Here is a 19,201-nt window from a genome sequence, read left to right as displayed (position 1 = left end):
GCTGTTGTCCCCACATGTTTCAAAGCCACAACCATAATACCAGTGCCAAGGAAGCCCCTCCCATCCAGCTATAATGACTATTGGCCCATAGCACTGACTTCTATCATCATGAAGTGCTTTGAGCAGCTGGTCATGCAGAACATCAAGTCCATCCTCCCTCCCTCTCATGACTCGTTCCAGTTTGCATATAGGTCAAACAGGTCCACAGAGGATACTATCTCCGCTGCTCTACACCCGGCCCTCACTCACCTGGACTCAAAGAACACCTATGTGTGAATGCTGTTCTTGGATTACAGTTCAGTATTCAACACAATCATTCCCCAGCAGCTAATACAAAAACTCAGACATTTGGGGCTCAACACCTCTCTTTGTAACTGGGTGCTGGACTTTCTTACAGGGAGGCCACAGAATGTGCGGGTCGGCAGTAACACCTCCAGGACCATCATGCTGAGCACAGGGACCCTACAAGCGTGTGTGCTCAGCCTGCTGCTCTTCACCCTGCTGACCCATGACTGTGTACCAATCTACAGCACAAACCACATCATCAAGTTTGCGGACAACATGACTATGGTGGGCCTCATCACTAACAACAATGAAGCCAACTACAGGAATGAGGTGAGCCAACTGGTCCAGTGGAGCAAAGACAACAATCTCATCCTGAACATGAGGAAGACCAAAAAGATTGTGGTCAACTTCAGAAGAGGTCAGTCACAGCATCCCCCTCTGACGATCGACGGTGCTGCAGTGGAGAGGGTGAGCAGCATCAAATTCCTAGGGGTGCACATCGCTGAGGACCTCTCCTGGTCCAACAACACCACATTGCTGGCCAAGAAGGCTCAAACTCGCCTCTACTTCCTCCTCAAACTGAGGAGTGCATGAGTCCCACCCCCCATCAAGTACTCATTCTACAGGGGCACTATTGAGAGTGTCCTCACTGGCTGCATCACTGTGTGGTACAGAGGCTGCAATGCCTCCTGCCGGAAGACTCTGCAATGGATAGTGAACATGGCCAGCAAGATCATTGGTACCCCTCAGACCTCCCTTATGGACATCTATCACTCCCATGTCACCTGCAGAGCCATAAGCGTCACTGGTGACGCCTCCCACCCTTCACACTCACTCTTCAGCCTCCTGCCCTCAGGGAAAAGATACCGGAGCCTCCAGGTCTGCTCCACAAGACTGCTGAACAGCTTCATCCACCAGGCTGTCAGGATGCTGAACTCTGTCCACTACCTACTCCCTGCCCCTGGTCTGTAACACATTCATTTACACAAGAACTCTATCTCATCCATTTGCACATCACACCACAATCATTTGCATTACTGTTGTATCTGCTGCTATTGGTCATTTGCACTACTGTTCATGTACACCTCATAAGCTACTCTTCTAAGCATCTTCTCCATTACGGTTATTGTACTGTATCTGCATTACTGCTGTGTGGGGTATATATATATATATATATATATATATATATATATATATATATATATTTTTTTTTTTTTTTTTTTTAAATCTTATTTTACAAGTAAAGTGAGAGAGAAACGGCATTTCGTTTCTCCTATATGTCCTGGATATACAGTGCCTTGAAAAAGTATTCATACCCCTTGAACTTTTTCACATTTTTCCACCTTACAACCATGAACTTAAAAGTTTTTTATTGAGATTTTATGTAATAGACCAACACAGAGTAGCACATAATTGTGAAGTGAAACGAAAATGATAAATGGTCTTCAAAATTTTAAACAAATAAAAATCTGAAAAATGTGGTGTGCATTAGTATTCAGCCCCCTGTACTCTGATACCTCTAAATACAATCCAGTGCAATCAATTGCCTTCACAAGTCATCTAATTAGTTAATAGAGTCCTAGTGTGTATTTTACTCTCAGCATAAATACACTTGTTCTGTGAAGGCCTCAGTGGTTTGTTAGAGAACACTGAAGAACAAACAGCATCATGAAGATCAAAGAACTCACCAGACAGGTCAGGAATAAAGTTCTGGAGAAGTTTAAAGCAGGGTTAGGTTATAAAAAATTATCCCAAGCTCTGAACATCTCAAGAAGCACTGTTCAATCCATCATTCAAAAATGGAAAAAGTATGGCACAACTGCAAACCTACCAAGACATGGCTGTCCACCTAAACTGACAGAGTGAGCAAGGAGAGCACTGGTCAGAGAAGCAGACAAGAGGCCCATGATCACTCGGGAGGAGCTGCAGAAATCCACAGCTCAGGTGGGAGAATCTGTGCACAGGACAACTATTAAGTTGTACACTCCACAAATCTGGCCTTTTTGGAAGAGTGGCAAGAAAAAAGCCATTGTTGAAAGACAGGCAAAAGAAGTCCCGTTTGCAGTTTGCCAGAAGCCATGTAGGGGACACAGCAAACATATGGAAGAAGGTGCTTTGGTCAGATGAGACCAAAGTTGAACTTTTTGGCCTAAATGCAAAGCGCTGTGTGGCAGAAAACTAACATTGCTCATCACCCTGCACACACCATCCCCACTGTGAAACATGGTGGTGGCAGCATCATGCTATGGGGATGCTTTTCTTCAGCAGGGACAGGGAAGCTGGTCAGAGTTGATGGGAAGATGGATGGAGCTAAATACAGGGCAATCCTGGAAGAAAACCTGTTGGAGGCTGCAAAAGACTTGAGACTGGGAAGGAGATTCACCTTCCAGCAATACAATGACCCTAAACATACAGCCAGAGCTACAATGGAATGGTTTAGATCAAAGAATATTCATGCGTTAGAATGGCCCAGTCAAAGTCCAGACCTAAATCCCATTGAGCAACTGTGGCAAGACTTGAAAATTGCTGTTCACAGACGCTCTCCATCCAATCTGGCTGAGCTTGAGCTATTTTGCAAAGAAGAATGGGCAAAAATTTCAGTGTCTAGATGTGCAAAGCTGGTACAGACATACCACAAAAGACTTGCAGCTGTAATTGCAGCAAAAGGTGGCTCTACAAAGTATTGATGCAGGGGGCTGAATACTAATGCATATCACATTTTTAAGATTTTTATTTGTTTAAAATTTTGAAGACCATTTATCATTTTCGTTTCACTTCACAATTATGTGCTACTCTGTGTTGGTCTATCACATAAAATCTCAATAAAAAACTTTTAAGTTTGTGGTTGTAAGGTGGAAAAATGTGAAAAAGTTCAAGGGGTATGAATACTTTTTCAAGGCACTGTATAGTGAATTGACAAAAATCTTTGAATCTTGAAGCTTATGTCATCACACTTTTAACAAAAAAGGCGCGAGAGCATGGAACAGCTGTTTGGTATGCCAGAGCGCCCTGCTGTTCGAGTATCAGGGAGTTCACGGAGGAGATGCAAAAGATTTTTGACCATTCTCCCAAGGGCAGGGAGGCAGAGAGACAGCTGATGGGGCTGAAGCAAGGTGCTCATTCAGTTAACGATTACGCCATCGAATTCTGGACCCTTGCCACAGCAGTCAACTGGAACATGAGTGCCTTACATGATGCCTTCTTTCATAGCCTAAACTATGCCATCTTGGATGAGATTGCACCTCATGACCTTCCTGATAGCCTGGGTGGCTGGTTGGGTGGGCGCTTTCTTACAGCTGCGTAATCAGAGAAGGGATCAGAGATGGAGTCAAAGGGTCGAACCCAGGACCATCAGCCCTCCATCGGAGGCTGCCACCCCCAATGAATTGGAGCCCATGCAATTAGGCAGGACCTGGGTAACCCCAGAGGAAAGAATACACCTTTAAGAAAATAGTTCCTGTTTTTACTGTGGATAGTCTGGACATTTCATCTCCCACTGCCCGGTAAAAGGGTCTTCCCACCAGTAAATGCAGGGATATGGGTGGGTGTCTCTACAATACTTCCCCTGCTGCTAGATCAGCGTTGACTGTCGAGATTACATTTCAGAATAAAATCCAATCTGTCCAAGCCCTCACTGACTCTGGTGCTGATCAGAGCTTTATCATGACTTCCTGAGCCGAGGAACTGGGCATACCCTTGTGGGAGTTAGATTGTCCCCTTGTGACCAAAGCTCTGAACGGGTCTGAACTCAGTCCCATTTCCCATACCCAGTTTCAGGTAATTATGTCAAAAGGATTTTGTTCTATGCCATGGATGACTCCCTTGAGCTTATTGTGCTTGGCCTTACCGTACCTGGTTACACCTCCACAACCCCCACATTAACTGGAGGAAAGGGACCATCATCTCTTAGAGGAGCTGTTGCCTTGCTTCCTGGCTATCTTCTGCTCAGACTCCTCCCTGGCAGGAACGGGGTTCTTTTTTGTAGAAAAGAAAGGTAAATCCCACAGGCCCTGCACTGACTATCAGGGACTAAATGCTATTACTGTTAAGAACCGCTATCACCTACCACTCAAGTCCACTGCCTTCGAGTTGTAGAGGTTGCCCTACTATGCCTAACATCCAGTGAGTCTTCCTCCTGGAGCCAGGCGCTTCCTTGGATGGAATATACCCACAACAGCCTTCCCTCATCATCCACTAGGCTGACCCCTTTCCAGTGTTGCCTCAGTTACCAGCCCCCTCTTTTTCTCTGACAGGAGGAGGAGGAGGCATTGGTCCGTTTGGTCCAAGCCTTTATCTGATGCTGTCGCAGAGTTTGTGCATGTGCCAGAGGTCACCTGTTACATTCCAATCATGCATACAAGAGGATGGCAGATCAACATCACAGGCTGGCTCCTGTTTACCACCCAGGACAAAGAATCATGTTGCCCAAGGCCAATCTCCCCTTCAAGGTCCCCTCCCATAAGCTGGCTCCCAGGTTTGTTGGTCCCTTTCCTATTTCTAAGGTCATTAACCCCACAACTGTGAGATTATTATTGCCCAAGTCTATGCAGCACATCCACCTATCCTTTTATGTCTGCATTTTTTTAATATGTAGGTTAGGTTAATTGGTGGCTCAAAATTGACTGTAGGTGTGAATGAGAGTGTGAATGGTTGTTTGTCTCTGTGTCAGCCCTGCAATGACCTGGCGACTTGTCCAGGGTGTACCCTGCCTCTTGCCCATAGTCAGCTGGGATAGGCTCCAGCTTGCCTGTGACCCTGTAGAACAGAATAAGTGGCTACAGATACCGTAATGGATGGTGGATGTGTATATATATATATATATATATATATATATATATATATATATATATATATATATACACACACACACAGTACTATACAAAAGTCTTAGGCACATCTCAAGAAATGCTGTTGACCAAAAATGGCTTTAAAAAAAATGAAATGTTTTGACATAAAAAAAAAATAGCAGTCTCAGGTACAATGAATGTAGTTTTATCAGGAAATGAGCTCTAGGTTTTACTGAGCATCCTGCACAACCAGCCAAAGTTCTTCTGGACACTTTGTCAAACTTCCATCCATCCATTATCCATAACTGCTTATCCTGTGCAGGGTCATTGGCAAGCTGGAGCCTATCCCAGCTGACTATGGGCGAAAGGGGGGACACCCTAGACAAGTCGCCAAATCATCACAGATGAACAAAAATTTAAACAACAATTCACAGCCAGCAATTAACCTAACCTGCATGTCTTTGGACTGTGGGGGAAACCAGAGCACTCAGAGGAAACGACAGTGCTAACCACTACACCCTTATGCTGCCTACTGTCAAACTTGCTTCCTAATTTTGCACAATACTGTGTGTGTGTATATCCAGAAAAGTGCAGTTCTAGGAACAGCTAAGATACTGCACAGGCCTCTGGTAGCAGACCTGAACTTGAAGGGGGAAAAAGGACCACCTGAAGGAAGGAGTGAGTGGGAAATATCAATCAATCAATCAATCAATCTATCTATCTATCTATCTATCTATCTATCTATCTATCTATCTATCTATCTATCTATCTATCTGTCTGTCTGTCTGTCTGTCTGTCTGTCTGTCTGTCTGTCGCATCTCAAAAAATTAGAATATTGTGAAAAAGTTCAATATTTTCCATCAGTTATTTAAGAAAGTGAAAATGTTATATATTATAGACTCATTACACATAAACTAAAATGTTTCAAGCATTTTTCTATTTTAATTTTAATCAGTATGGCATACAGTACAAAAACATAAAAAAAACCCATCTCAAAATATTAGAATATTTCATTTCGAGTTTGAGTAAAACAGTATGAACACAGTGTATCTCTCATTCTAGTTCAGTACACACAACCACAATCATGGGGAAGACTGCTGACTTGACTGTTGTCCAGAAGATGATCACTGATGCCCTCCACAAGGAGGGTAAGCCACAAAAGGTCATTGCTGAAAAGGGTGGCTGGAAAAGGTGCACAAGCAACAGGGATGGCCGCTGTCTTGAGAGGATTGTCAAGAAAAGTTGATTCAAGAACTTGGGAGAGCTTCACAAGGAGTGGACTGAGGCTGGTGTCAGTGTATCAAGACCCATCACAAATAGACATCTTCAAGAAAGGGGATACAACTTTCGCATTCCTAATATCAAGCTACTCCTGAGCCAGAGACAATGTCAGAAGTGTCTTATCTGGGCTAAGGAGAGAAAGAAATGGACTGTTGCTCAGTGGTCCAAAGTCCTCTTTTCAGATGAAAGTACATTTTGCATTTAATTTGGAAATCACGGTTCTAGAGTCTGGAGGAAGAGTGGAGAGGCACAGAATCCAAGGTGTTTGAAGCCCAGTGTGAAGTTTCCACAGTCTGTGATGATTTGGGGTGCCATGTCATCTGCTGGTGTTGGTCCATTGTATTTTATCAAGTCCAAAGTCAACACAGCCATCTACCAGGAGATTTTAGAGCACTTCATGCTTCCATCTGCTGACGAGCTTTTTGGAGATGCTGATTTCCTTTTCCAGCAGGACTTAGCACCTACCCACAGTGCCAAAACTACTACCAAATGGTTTGCTGACCATGATATTACTGTGTTTGATTGGCCAGCCAACTTGCCTGACCTGAACCCCATAGAGAATCTATGGGGTATTGTCAAGAGGAAGATGAGAAACACCCGACCCAAAAATACAGATACACTGAAGGCCACTATCAAAGCAACTTGGGCTTCAATAACACCTCAGCAGTGCCACAGACTGATCACCTCCATGCCACACCGCATTGATACAGTAATTCATGGTAATGGAGCCCCAACCAAGTAGAGTGTATAAATGAATATACTTTTCAGAAGTTGGACATTTCTGTATTGTAAATCTTTTTTTTGATTGATCTTAGGGAATATTCTAATAATTTGAGATACTGGATTCATGAGCTATAGCCATAATCATCAAAATTAAAACAAAAAAGGCTTTAAATATTTCACTTTACATGTAATGAATATAGAATATATGAAAGTTTACCTTTCTGAATTAAATTATGAAAAAAAAGGAACTTTTTCATGGTATTCTAATTTTTTTAGATGCACTAGTATATAGCCTAGTTATTGATGTATTTTCATTCATTCATTCATTCATTTATTTATTTATTTATTTAATAAACGTAGTAGCACCTGGCAGAGTGTACAAAGGGCAGGAACTTAATCAACACAAACTTATGACCTGTGCTTCCTGGGAATTCCTCATTCATGGGTTATAATTGTAATCCCCAACCATGAATGGGGTTCAGCAGGTTATCCGTGCCTCTCCGACCATTGTGGCGTGTGTGCTGCCTCGGACATCTACAGGCATCACACATAATTTCACATTCATTTGGTTTGTCAATACTGAATGAATGAAAAATTAAAAAATAGCAATAAAATTACATAAATATCTACAAGTAAAAATGACTTATTATTTAAAGAATGATTAAAAATTAATTCAAAATGAGGTGGTGCCGTGGTTATTACTGTCGCTTCACAGCAAGAAGATTCTGGGTTCAAACCTCACTGCTGACAGGGGCCTTTCTGTGTGAAGTTTGCATATTCTCCACGTGTCTGCATGGGGTTCCTCCCACAGTTTAAAGACATGCAGATTAGGTAAAATACCCAGCCACTGGGGTTGCACAAGCCAGCGCATATGGTACTTTGTGTTTGTCCCATGCCTGGATAGATTGGGGAGGGTTGCGTAAGGAAGGGCATCCAGTGTAAAAACCTATGCTTAATTAAATATGTAGATCATGCTCCCAGGCCTCTGGCATATTTCACATGATCCACTGTGACAACCCATAAAGGGTCTTATTGTCATAAGATAACAAGCTTTGTTATCTTGGGATAATGAGAAAAATTAACTCATCATCAGGAGAAACCTAGCTTTGCTGAGATAATGCAACAATTTTCTTATTAACACAAGAAAATGGCATTAAAATTTATTGCAAACAACTTAAGTGATAAAAAGAACTAACTTGCTTCACTGACATTCCACAACATTAAATGTAACTATAAATGGATAAAAAAATGATATAAATGGATATGAGTGTATTATCTTTTAATAAATAAAATTTGTAATCACTGACAAATTGCTGTGGTATAAAAGGAATAAAACAATTCAGGCATCCTTGTCAGAGGAAAATAATCAACTTCATGATGGTAACAGTAACTCAACTTCCTGTCAGCCCACATCACATCAACCCATTGTTGACAAATTTCCTATAACAGTATAGAATATGTATATATAGAATCTAGAATAAACTTGTATAGTACTGTCACAAAGAAAAATGTTTACATTCATCAAATTGAACTGTATACTTGCCCATGTTACCCAATGTAGAGTAGGTGAGTTGTGCCTTAGCCAGAGCATTAAGGAGTGTATTAGGAGGGCAGTCTGTCCATTTTCTCCGCTCTTCTGGACTTTGCTTTTTCTCTTCCTGATCGGTACCTCTGGCTACAGTAAAAAAAAAAAAAAAAAAAAAATATATATATATATTATATATATATATATAAAATATATATGACTATATTTCAGCAACATGAACCAGTCAAGGATTTCTGTAAGTGCATGTTTTCAAACAAGTGTGGTTAATCCTCTCCCAAAAATGCATCCAACTGCTCTATGATTTTACATACTCACTGTTTATTCAGTTTTCTGTGTGCATGTTATTCATTTCCCACGTACCCTGTGTAGATGAATATATAGAGCAGGTGGATGAGACCTCCATGTTTGCCAGAGCATTCAGAAGAGTTTGAGGTGCTTCATGTCGCCAAATCGCTCTTTTCACATGCTCCTCTCCTTTTTCACTCCTTTCTTTCTCAACTCTTTCTTCAGGTTTGATTTCAATCGCATCTGCAGCTCTCCAGAATTTGAGCTCTGCATCGAATTTCAGTGTTTGATTCAGAGGATCCTCCTGACAAGCAGCCACATACACACATTTCTAAGTGAAGTATTATATTATATCAAAAATGGTTTAACACATCTAAATCAACCTTTGTAAACAAAAGGAAACAGTTTATTAATAAGTTCAGTAAAAGACTGCTTAAAGTTTCCCTATAGACTTGAAGCATGTTGCTGCCAGTATCACTGAAGATGCTGTTCATCAGGGTGTACTAGGAAAATGGTCAGGATTGTGGATAAGATGAAAGGAACAAAATGCAGAAGAAAAACATTTTCCAGTCACCAGCAGACTTGAGACTGGGACGGAGGCTCATCGTCCAATGCTCAAAGCCTGAACCTCAATCCAAATCTGTAGCAAGACCTGAAAATTGCTGTTCACCAACTATTTTATAGTGGGGTATCAGGTGCTTTCTGCCAGGTAAACAGGAACTCGTCAAAGCCAAAAATGAAGGCTGAGGGAAAACTAGTTTAAATTTATTTTAAATATCCTTAAGGGCTATTAATAATTTCAGAAGTGCCAACACTGTTAACAATATATCTCAGCAGCCTTGAGAAAAAAAATAAACAGCATTTTATCACAAAACCTTAGTGTATGTAAATTTTTTTTTCACCAAGTCAACTTTGACCATTACTTTATGGCCCTTTTCCACTACCCTTTTTCAGCTCGCTTCAGCTCGCTTCAGCTCGCTTCAGCTCACTTCAGCCCGAAACGGCTCGCGTTTCGACTACCAAAAACCAGCACGACTCAGCTCGTTTCAGCCCTGCTTAGCCCCTAAAACTCGCACCGTTTTGGAGTGGGGCTGAAGCAAGCCAAACCGTGCCGAGTGAGGTTGGGGGCGTGAGCAGACACTCCCCTGTGCACTGATTGGTGAGGAGGAGTGTCCTCACATGCCCACACACGCCCCGCGAGCGCGCTGGGATCTGTAAACACCGTAAACCCGGAAGAAGAATAATTACGAATTACGAGAATTTCTGAAGCCTTATGCGCCTCGCCTCATCTATACGCTCTTGCCAGTATCTGTTGGCGTTGTCGGTGACAACAAGCCACAGCACCAAGACCAGCAACACTAACGACTCCATGTCCTCCATGTTTATTGTTTACTATTCGGGTCGTGAGACTACCGCTTAAAAGCTCACTGAATCAGTGACATACAGAGCATCGTGGACGAGTTCGCGGAGCGCAAGGCTCGTCGTATGCCCTTCAAATAATGCGCGCAGTAGGCTATTGATGTTTTATTATGAGTCATGTACAGTATGTCGCCTAATGTTTTTTGTTTCTGAGTTACATGTTCGTTTGAAGGACTTAATGTACAAAATAACACAGTTGCACCCCGGAGTGTTGAAATTGGTAAACACAGTGCATTCAGTGAGGTTTGCACCGCCCTCCTTTTATTTCTGACTCTTCCTGTCACCGTTGCAACCTCTGAGCGCTCATTCGTATGCCCTTCAAATAATGTGCGCAGTATAGGCTATTGATGTTTTATTATGAGCCATGTACAGTATCCTAATGTTTTTTGTTTCTGAGTTACATGTTCGTTTGAAGGACTTGATGTACTAAATAACATAGTTGCACCCGGTAGTGTTGAAATTGGTAAACACCGCAGTTGCGGACATTTTGTAGCCTAAAATGATGTTATGATAAGCTTTAATAAAGGGCCCGGTCATTTGCCCCGACCCCGGCCCGGCTCTGACTTGTTCCGCCACTGTCACTGATGTCACTGTTTGCGCTGCTTAACGACATCACATGACGTCCACCCACTTTCGCTAACTCCACCCAATGTGTCCACCCACTTCCAGCCAGCACGGTTCAGCGCGGTTGTAGTCGAAATGCAACTCCAACAGCCCCGCTCAGCTCGACTCAGCTCGACTCGGCACGGCACGGCTCAGCCGCGTTTGTAGTGGAAAAGCGGCATTAGTGGCTCCTCCCCCCCCTTCCCCATTTACAGAGACCACAGGCTCTCCTAGTTGTTTTCTATTGGCTCACAAGACAGAGGATTGTACAACTCCATTTCCAAAATAGTTGGAATGCTGTGCAGCATGTACACTGCAAAAAACTGACAACTGAATTTGAGGAGAAAATTCCTTAATACTAGTGAAATTATCTTGCTGCATGGACAGATAATTTTACTTGGCAAGACATCTTGGAATAAGTTGGGTACAATCTAGAACTAGTTTAACTAGTTCTAGATTGTAACCAACTTATTCCAAGAAGTTTTGACAAGTAAAATTATCTGTCCATGCAGCAAGATAATTTCACTAATATTAAGGAATTTTCTCCTCAAATTCAGTTTTCAGGTTTTTGCAGTGTAAATAAAAAGAGAATATGATGATTTGCAATTCAGGGAAACACTATATTTCATTGAAAATAGTCAAAATACAACAAATCAAATGTTGAAACTGAGAAATCTTATTGTTTTTTGAAAAATACATATATTTTGCAATCATTCAAGTCATTCTATGAAACTTTGTAAATTTCAAAATTTTCATTAAGAGCAAACTTTTTGGGGGGATCCACAACATTAAAGATATGTTACTCCTCCAAAAAACACATGTTCCCACCTCAAGTATGAAATCCTTAATAATATTATTCTTAATTATTCGGACATACAGTGCCTTGAAAAAGTATTCATACCCCTTGAACCTTTTCACATTTTTCCACCTTACAACCATGAACTTAAAAAAATTTATTGAGATTTTATGATAGACACCAACACAGAGTAGCACATAATTGTGAAGTGAAATGAAAATGATAAATGGTCTTCAAAATTTTAAACAAATAAAAATCTGAAAAATGTGATGTGCATTAGTATTCAGCCCCCCTGCGTCAATACTTTGTAGAGCCACCTTTTGCTGCAATTACAGCTGCAAGTCTTTTGTGGTATGTCTGTACCAGCTTTGCACATCTAGACACTGAAATTTTTGCCCATTCTTCTTTGCAAAATAGCTCAAGCTCAGCCAGATTGGATGGAGAGCGTCTGTGAACAGCAATTTTCAAGTCTTGCCACAGTTGCTCAATGGGATTTAGGTCTGGACTTTGACTGGGCCATTCTAACGCATGAATATTCTTTGATCTAAACCATTCCATTGTAGCTCTGGCTGTATGTTTAGGGTCACTGTATTGCTGGAAGGTGAATCTCCTTCCCAGTCTCAAGTCTTTTGCAGCCTCCAACAGGTTTTCTTCCAGGATTGCCCTGTATTTAGCTCCATCCATCTTCCCATCAACTCTGACCAGCTTCCCTGTCCCTGCTGAAGAAAAGCATCCCCATAGCATGATGCTGCCACCACCATGTTTCACAGTGGGGATGGTGTGTGGAGGGTGATGAGCAGTGTTAGTTTTCCGCCACACATAGCGCTTTGCATTTAGGCCAAAAAGTTCAACTTTGGTCTCATCTGACCAAAGCACCTTCTTCCACATGTTTGCTGTGTCCCCTACATGGCTTCTGGCAAACTGCAAGCGGGACTTCTTATGCCTGTCTTTCAACAATGGCTTTCTTCTTGCCACTCTTCCAAAAAGGCCAGATTTGTGGAGTGTACAACTTAATAGTTGTCCTGTGCACAGATTCTCCCACCTGAGCTGTGGATTTCTGCAGCTCCTCCCGAGTGATCATGGGCCTCTTGTCTGCTTCTCTGACCAGTGCTCTCCTTGCTCGCTCTGTCAGTTTAGGTGGACAGCCATGTCTTGGTAGGTTTGCAGTTGTGCCATACTTTTTCCATTTTTGAATGATGGATTGAACAGTGCTTCCTGAGATGTTCAGAGCTTGGGATATTTTTTATAACCTAACCCTGCTTTAAACTTCTCCAGAACTTTATCCCTGACCTGTCTGGTGAGTTCTTTGGTCTTCATGATGCTGTTTGTTCTTCAGTGTTCTCTAACAAACCACTGAGGCCTTCACAGAACAAGTGTATTTATGCTGAGAGTAAATTACACACAGTAGGACTCTATTAACTAATTAGATGACTTCTGAAGGCAATTGATTTCACTGGATTGTATTTAGTGGTATCAGAGTACAGGGGGCTGAATACTAATGCACACCACATTTTTCAGATTTTTATTTGTTTAAAATTTTGAAGACCATTTATCATTTTCGTTTCACTTCACAATTATGTGCTACTCTGTGTTGGTCTATCACATAAAATCTCAATAAAAAATTTTTAAGTTTGTGGTTATAAGGTGGAAAAATGTGAAAAAGTTCAAGGGGTATGAATACTTTTTCAAGGCACTGTAGACACAGACACAAAGAGTACTGATTCACTTCAAATTTTCAAATAAAAGTTACAGTGATATCATTAGTCCACAAAACAAGAATGTTATTCAGCATTAATTTATGGAGCACTTCACTGCATTTCCATCCTTCTTTAACAAAATGACCTTGTGAGGGCATGGTAACTGATGTGATGGGGTGGTTCACTGTGAAGGGGTGGTTCACTGTGATGGGGTGGTCACTAGTATGACAGAATGGTCCATTGTGATAGGGTGGTAGCTGATGTGACAGGGTGGGTTACTGTGATGGGGTGGTAACTGATGTGGCAGGGTGGTTCAATGTGATAGGGTGGTAACTGACATGACAGGGTTGTTCAATATGATGGGGTTGTTCACTGTGACGGGGTGGTAACTGATGCGACAGGGTTGATTACTGTGGTCATTGATGTGATGGTGTGTTCCACTGTGATGAGGTGGTTCACTGATGTGACAGGGTTGTTCATTGTGATGGGGTAGTCACATTACATTACTGTGGCAGCAGAGACGTGGTCAAACGCCGGTTTGTGAATGGAGGGCAACGACAGAGAAGGTGAGTGGCAAAACGATCACACCTGTATTTAATTGATGCTTTGTGTGTGTGTGTGTGTGTGTGTGTGTGTAGTGTAACACACAATAGTCATCGCTGGAAAACTGTTTAAAGAATAAACAAGCTGAATTTACCACCACTACCTGCCTGCTTGTGCTTCAGTGTTCCACCCTCTCTCAGGGACATTTATAATTACATTACATTACAGGCATTTAGCAGATGCTTTCATCCAGAGCGATGTACAACATACCCAGAGCAGCCTGGGGAGCAGTTGGGTTAGGGGCCTTGCTCTAGGGCACTTCAGTCATTCCTGCCAGTCCAGGAAATCAAACCTCTTGGTCTCAAAGCTGTTTCTCTAACCATAAGGCCATGACTTCCCAGTTAGGCCATGGTTCACTGTGGGATGGTAACTGATGTGACGGGGTGGGTCACTGGGATGGGGTGGTGATTAATGTGACAGGGTGGTAACTGATATGACAGGGTGATTCACTGTCATGGGGTGGTTCACTGTGATGGGGTGATAACTGATGTGATGGGGTGGTTCACTGTGACGGGGTGGTAACTGATTTGACAGGGTGGTTCACTGTGATGGGGTGGTAACTGATGTGATGGGGTGGGTCACTGGGACAGGGTGGTGACTAGTGAGACAGGGTGGTGACTAATGTGACAGGATGGTAACTGATGTGATGGAGTGATACACTCTGATGGGGTGGTAACTGATTTGATGGGGTGGTTCACTGTGATGGGGTGGTGACTGTTGTGACAGGGTGGTAACTGATGTGTTGGGATGGGTCACTGTGATGAGGTGGTAATTGATATGACAGGGTGGTTCACTATGAAGGGGTGGTAACTGATGTGATGGGGTGGGTCACTGGGACAGGGTGGTGACTAATGTGATGGGGTGGTAACTGATGTGATGGGGTGGTACCTGATGTGACAGGGTGGTAACTGATGTGATGGGGTGGTTCACTGTGAAGGGGTGGTTCACTGTGATGGGGTGGTCACTGATATGACAGAGTGGTCCACTGTGATGGGGTGGTAACTGATGTGATGGGGTGGTTCACTGTGATGGGGTGGTAACTGATGTGATGGGGTGGTTCACTGTGAAGGGGTGGTAACTGATGTGATGGGGTGGATCACTGGGACAGGGTAGTGAATGATGTCATGGGGTGGGTCACTGGGACAGGGTAGTGACTAATGTGGTGGGGTGAAGACTAATGTGACAGTGTGGTAACTGATTTGATGGGGTGATTCACTGTGATGGGGTGGTGACTGTTGTGACAGGGTGGTTCACTGTGATGGGGTGGTAACTGATGTGATCACAGTGATTGTTCACTGTCTTATTTGTACCTTGGATTCAACAAAGACATGGCTGTGTAGCTATCGGTGAACTCAGACGTGGCTCTGCAGTCCCAGTCTGGACTTGCAGAGTCAGGAGCAGACGGGGCACTAGAACTCAGTAGTCACAGCAAAGACAAATGCTGCTCTGTGGCAGCTTTCACAAGCAGCTTCTGATTGTCTTCTGCGCTCTTCCTCCAGGAAAGCTGGCAGTCTCCTTGTCAAAGCGTGCCAGCAAGGTCTATCTTGTGCAATTTCAGCAAAATCAGTTGGTTTGATGACGCACCACTTGAGACTGTTCTTCAGATTGTCCTTGTAGTGCTTGCATGGCCAATGCTGTTTCCTCTGTCCCAGCGCTAGCGCTCCAATTAGCAGCTGCTTTGGTATTCATTTGCCATCCATATGACATGGCCAGACAACTGTAGTAGAGACTTCAGCAGCATTGCTTCAAAGGACACTGTCTTGGCTTTGTCCAGTACTTCGATGTTAGTGACCCTGTCTTTCCAGCGGATGACGAGAATAGAGCAGAGGGCCCACATGTGGAACTTCTCCAGATGTTTCAGATGGCACCAGAGTACAGTCCATGTCTAGCACCCATACAGAAGTGAAGGTATGACCACAGCATTGTAAACTTTCAGTTTGGTAGACATGGTGACGTTGTGGTGGTTGAGCACCCTGTTGCAGAGTCTTCTGAGGGCTTGGCTGGCTTTGCTGATCCTGGAGGATATCCCTTTATCAAGAGATCCATCACTGGAGATCACACTACCAAGGTAACTGAAGCTGTTGACAATCTTCAGTTCTGTGCCATTGATTGGTTGGCTGCGTGGCTGTGAAGTTTGGAGCTGGCTGATAGAGAATCTTTGTTTTGTTCAGGCTGATGAGTCCAAATTGCTTTGAGGCCTCAGCAAATTTATCAAGCATGATCTGTAGGTCACTGGGCTTGTGGCTCATCATGGTGCAGTTGTCTTCAAAGAGCACTTCCCATATGAGATTTGTAGGTGTCTTTGTCTTTGCTGTGAGCTGTCGCAGGTCAAAGCTGGAACCATCAAGGTGGTCACAGATATACACACTCACATCCAGATCTAGCATGGCTTCTTTGAAGACACAAGTGAAGAATAGACTGAACAAGAGTGGTGTCAGGATGCAGCGCTGTTTCACTCTGTTTGAGATTTCAAAAGGATCAGACTGATCGCCATTGAAGAGTACTTGTCCTTTCATGCCATCTTGGAAAAGCCTGAAGATTGAAACGAACTTGGGTGGACAGCCATACTTTGCCAGGACTGACCAGAGGGCCTCTCTGCTGCCAGTATCGAAGGCCTTAGTCAGTATCGATAAACAAGGCATAGAGGTCAAGGTTCTGCTCTAGGCACACTGAGCTTCTGGCAAGTTGGCCTCAGACACTGTAACAAGTCTGTTCAGGATGATGTGGGCAAAGCTCTTGCCAGCAATAGACAGCAAGGAAATGCCCCTGTGGTTCCCACAGTCAGCTTTGCTGCCCTTGTTCTTGTAATAATAAGTTCAATTTATATAGCGCCTTTCACAAACCCAAGGACGCTTTACACAGGAGTTACCCAAAAAAAAAAAAGCCACACTAGGAAGAGTAGTGTGAGGTAAAGAGAAAAGTTTTCAAGTTAGCTTTGAAGGAAGAGAGAGTGGAACAGTCACAAAGCGATTGTGGTAACGAGTTCCAAAGTTTAGGAGCAGCAACACTGAATGATCTGCCACCCATAGATGCCAGTTTAAAATGTGGAACAGTCAGAAGTCCACAGACAGAAGATCTGAGGGAGCGGAAGAGACAGTACAAATGAATTAGCTCACAGAGATAGGAAGGGGCGAAACCATGAAGAGCTTTATAGGTTAAAAGCAAGATTTTGTATTTGATCTGAGAAATAATTGGCAACCAATGCAGTTGCTGTAAAACAGGAGTGATGTGAGCAGTGAGCTTGGTGTGAGGACTCTTGCTGCTGAGTTTTGGATGTACTGCAGGCGATTGAGCAATGTGGCAGGGAGACCATAAAAGAGAGAATTGCAGTAGTCAAGACGAGAAAAAAATAAACGCATTGACCAACATTTTGGCATCAGTTTCCAAGAGAAAAGGGCGGAGACGTGCAAGATTGTGGAGGTGAAAGAAACCATTCTTAGTAATTAGTTTAAGATGGGGTTCAAACGTAAGGGTGGAGTCAAAGAGAACTCCAAGGTTTTTTATAACTTGGGAAGGACTAATAGACACACCATCAACATCAATAGTAAAACTGGAGAAGTTCAGAACCTGTCTTTTGGTACCTACTAATAGAACCTCTGTTTTGCTAGCATTAAGTGTAAGGCAGTTCTTATGCAGCCATTGCTTAAGGTCAGTGATGCAAGTCCTTAGCAGCTGAACAGAGGCTATGGAAGGGGTGATAGTGATGTAGATAGTGGTCATTACATTACATTAATGGCATTTAGCAGATGCTTTTATCCAGAGCGATGTACAACATACCCAGAGCAGCCTGGCGAGCAGTTGGGAGTTAGCTGCTTTGCTCAAGGGCACTACAGCCATTCCTACTGGTCCAGGGAATCAAAAGAATGACATTCTGGTCCCAAAGCTGCTTCCCTAACCATGAGGCAATGGCTTCCCCCATTATTATCCTCTTGCAATAGGACCAGTTTGGATGGCAAAAACAGTGCTAACAATACCTTAAATATAATTGAAATACAAAAATATATATTCATCATGCCAAAAGAGTTCAAAAGAAAAGGGTTGAGTGAGAAAAAGAAGGGTTCAATTCTGGCTTGACTGACAGAGGGATACAGTGAGCATCAGGTTGCTTCCGTCCTCAAAACTTCAAAGACAGCAGTTCATAAGAACAAGGTCAAGCAGCAGACATTGGGGACAACAAAGTTACAGACTGCAAGAGGGTGAAAATGACTCTGACCTGACTGTGATGATTGTTAACTGTTTCGAATGTCACTCAACAACAATAGGATGACATCGTGACCTACAAAAACAATGGCAAATGGAAGCTGGGATTCAGTGCACGGCACAGACGGTTCAAAACAGGCTCCTCCAGGTGGGGTTGAAATCATGCAAAGCTAGAAAAAAGCCCTTCATCAATGAGAAGCAATGAAGAGCCAGGTTGAGGTTTGCTAAAGATCATAAGGATTAGACCGTAAGGACTGGAGTAAGGTCATCTTCTCTGATGAGTCCAATTTTCAGCTTTTCCCATCACTGCATCTTTTTTGTTTTAGGTATACATTGGGGTATGTCTCCATTAGCACATGTATGTTTTAGGTATACATTGGGGTATGTCTCCATTAGCATATCTAGCCACTGGGATTTTTGCCCATTACTCAAGGCAAAACTGCTTCAACTCCTTTCAGTTACTGTAGATGGGTTGCGTTGGTATACAGCAATGTTCAAGTTATACAACAGATACTTAATTGGATGGAGGTCTGGGCTTTGACTAGGCCATTCCAAGACTTTTAAATGTTTCCCTTTAAACCACTCCAGTGTACATTTAGCAGTATGTTTAGGGTCATTGTCCTGCTGGAATGTGAATCTTCAATCCCAGTCTCAAACCTCTGACCAACTCAAACAGGTTTTCCTCCAGAATTGCCCTGTATTTAGTGCCATCCATCTTTCCTTCAATACTGACCAGCTTTCCTGTCCCTGCAGATGAAAAACATCCCCACAGCATGAGGCTGCCATGACCATGCTTCACTGTAAGAATGGTGTTTTCAGGGTGAGGGGAAGTGTTGGGTTTGCGTCAAACATTGGCATTTCCCATGAAGGCCAAAAAGTTCAATTCTGGTCTCATCTGGACAGAGAATCTTCTTCCATGTGTTTGGGGAGTCTGCCACATGCTGCTGGGCAAACTCCAAATGTGTTTTCTTATTTT

At 43.0% G+C, this 19,201-nt stretch overlaps 1 protein-coding gene across 2 annotated transcripts in view; it reads right to left on the bottom strand.

The window, feature by feature from the left end:
* LOC132896423 (serine/threonine-protein kinase Nek5) overlaps nucleotides 1-19,201 on the bottom strand; it is a 186,335-nt gene that overhangs the window by 35,871 nt on the left and 131,263 nt on the right. For both annotated transcript variants that reach the window (XM_060937239.1, XM_060937240.1), the window contains exons 19-20: nucleotides 8,983-9,211; nucleotides 8,620-8,751 (exon numbers count right to left, since the gene is read on the bottom strand). In XM_060937239.1, the coding sequence (XP_060793222.1) occupies nucleotides 8,620-8,751; nucleotides 8,983-9,211 (361 nt within the window). The remainder of the gene's footprint in view (nucleotides 1-8,619; nucleotides 8,752-8,982; nucleotides 9,212-19,201) is intronic.

Source organism: Neoarius graeffei, chromosome 13 (assembly GCF_027579695.1).
Source record: "Neoarius graeffei isolate fNeoGra1 chromosome 13, fNeoGra1.pri, whole genome shotgun sequence".
In the NCBI taxonomy this organism is placed as follows: Eukaryota; Metazoa; Chordata; class Actinopteri; order Siluriformes; family Ariidae; genus Neoarius; species Neoarius graeffei.
The sequence above is the reverse complement of the archived record's forward strand: the minus strand, read 5'-3'. Positions and strand labels throughout refer to the sequence as shown.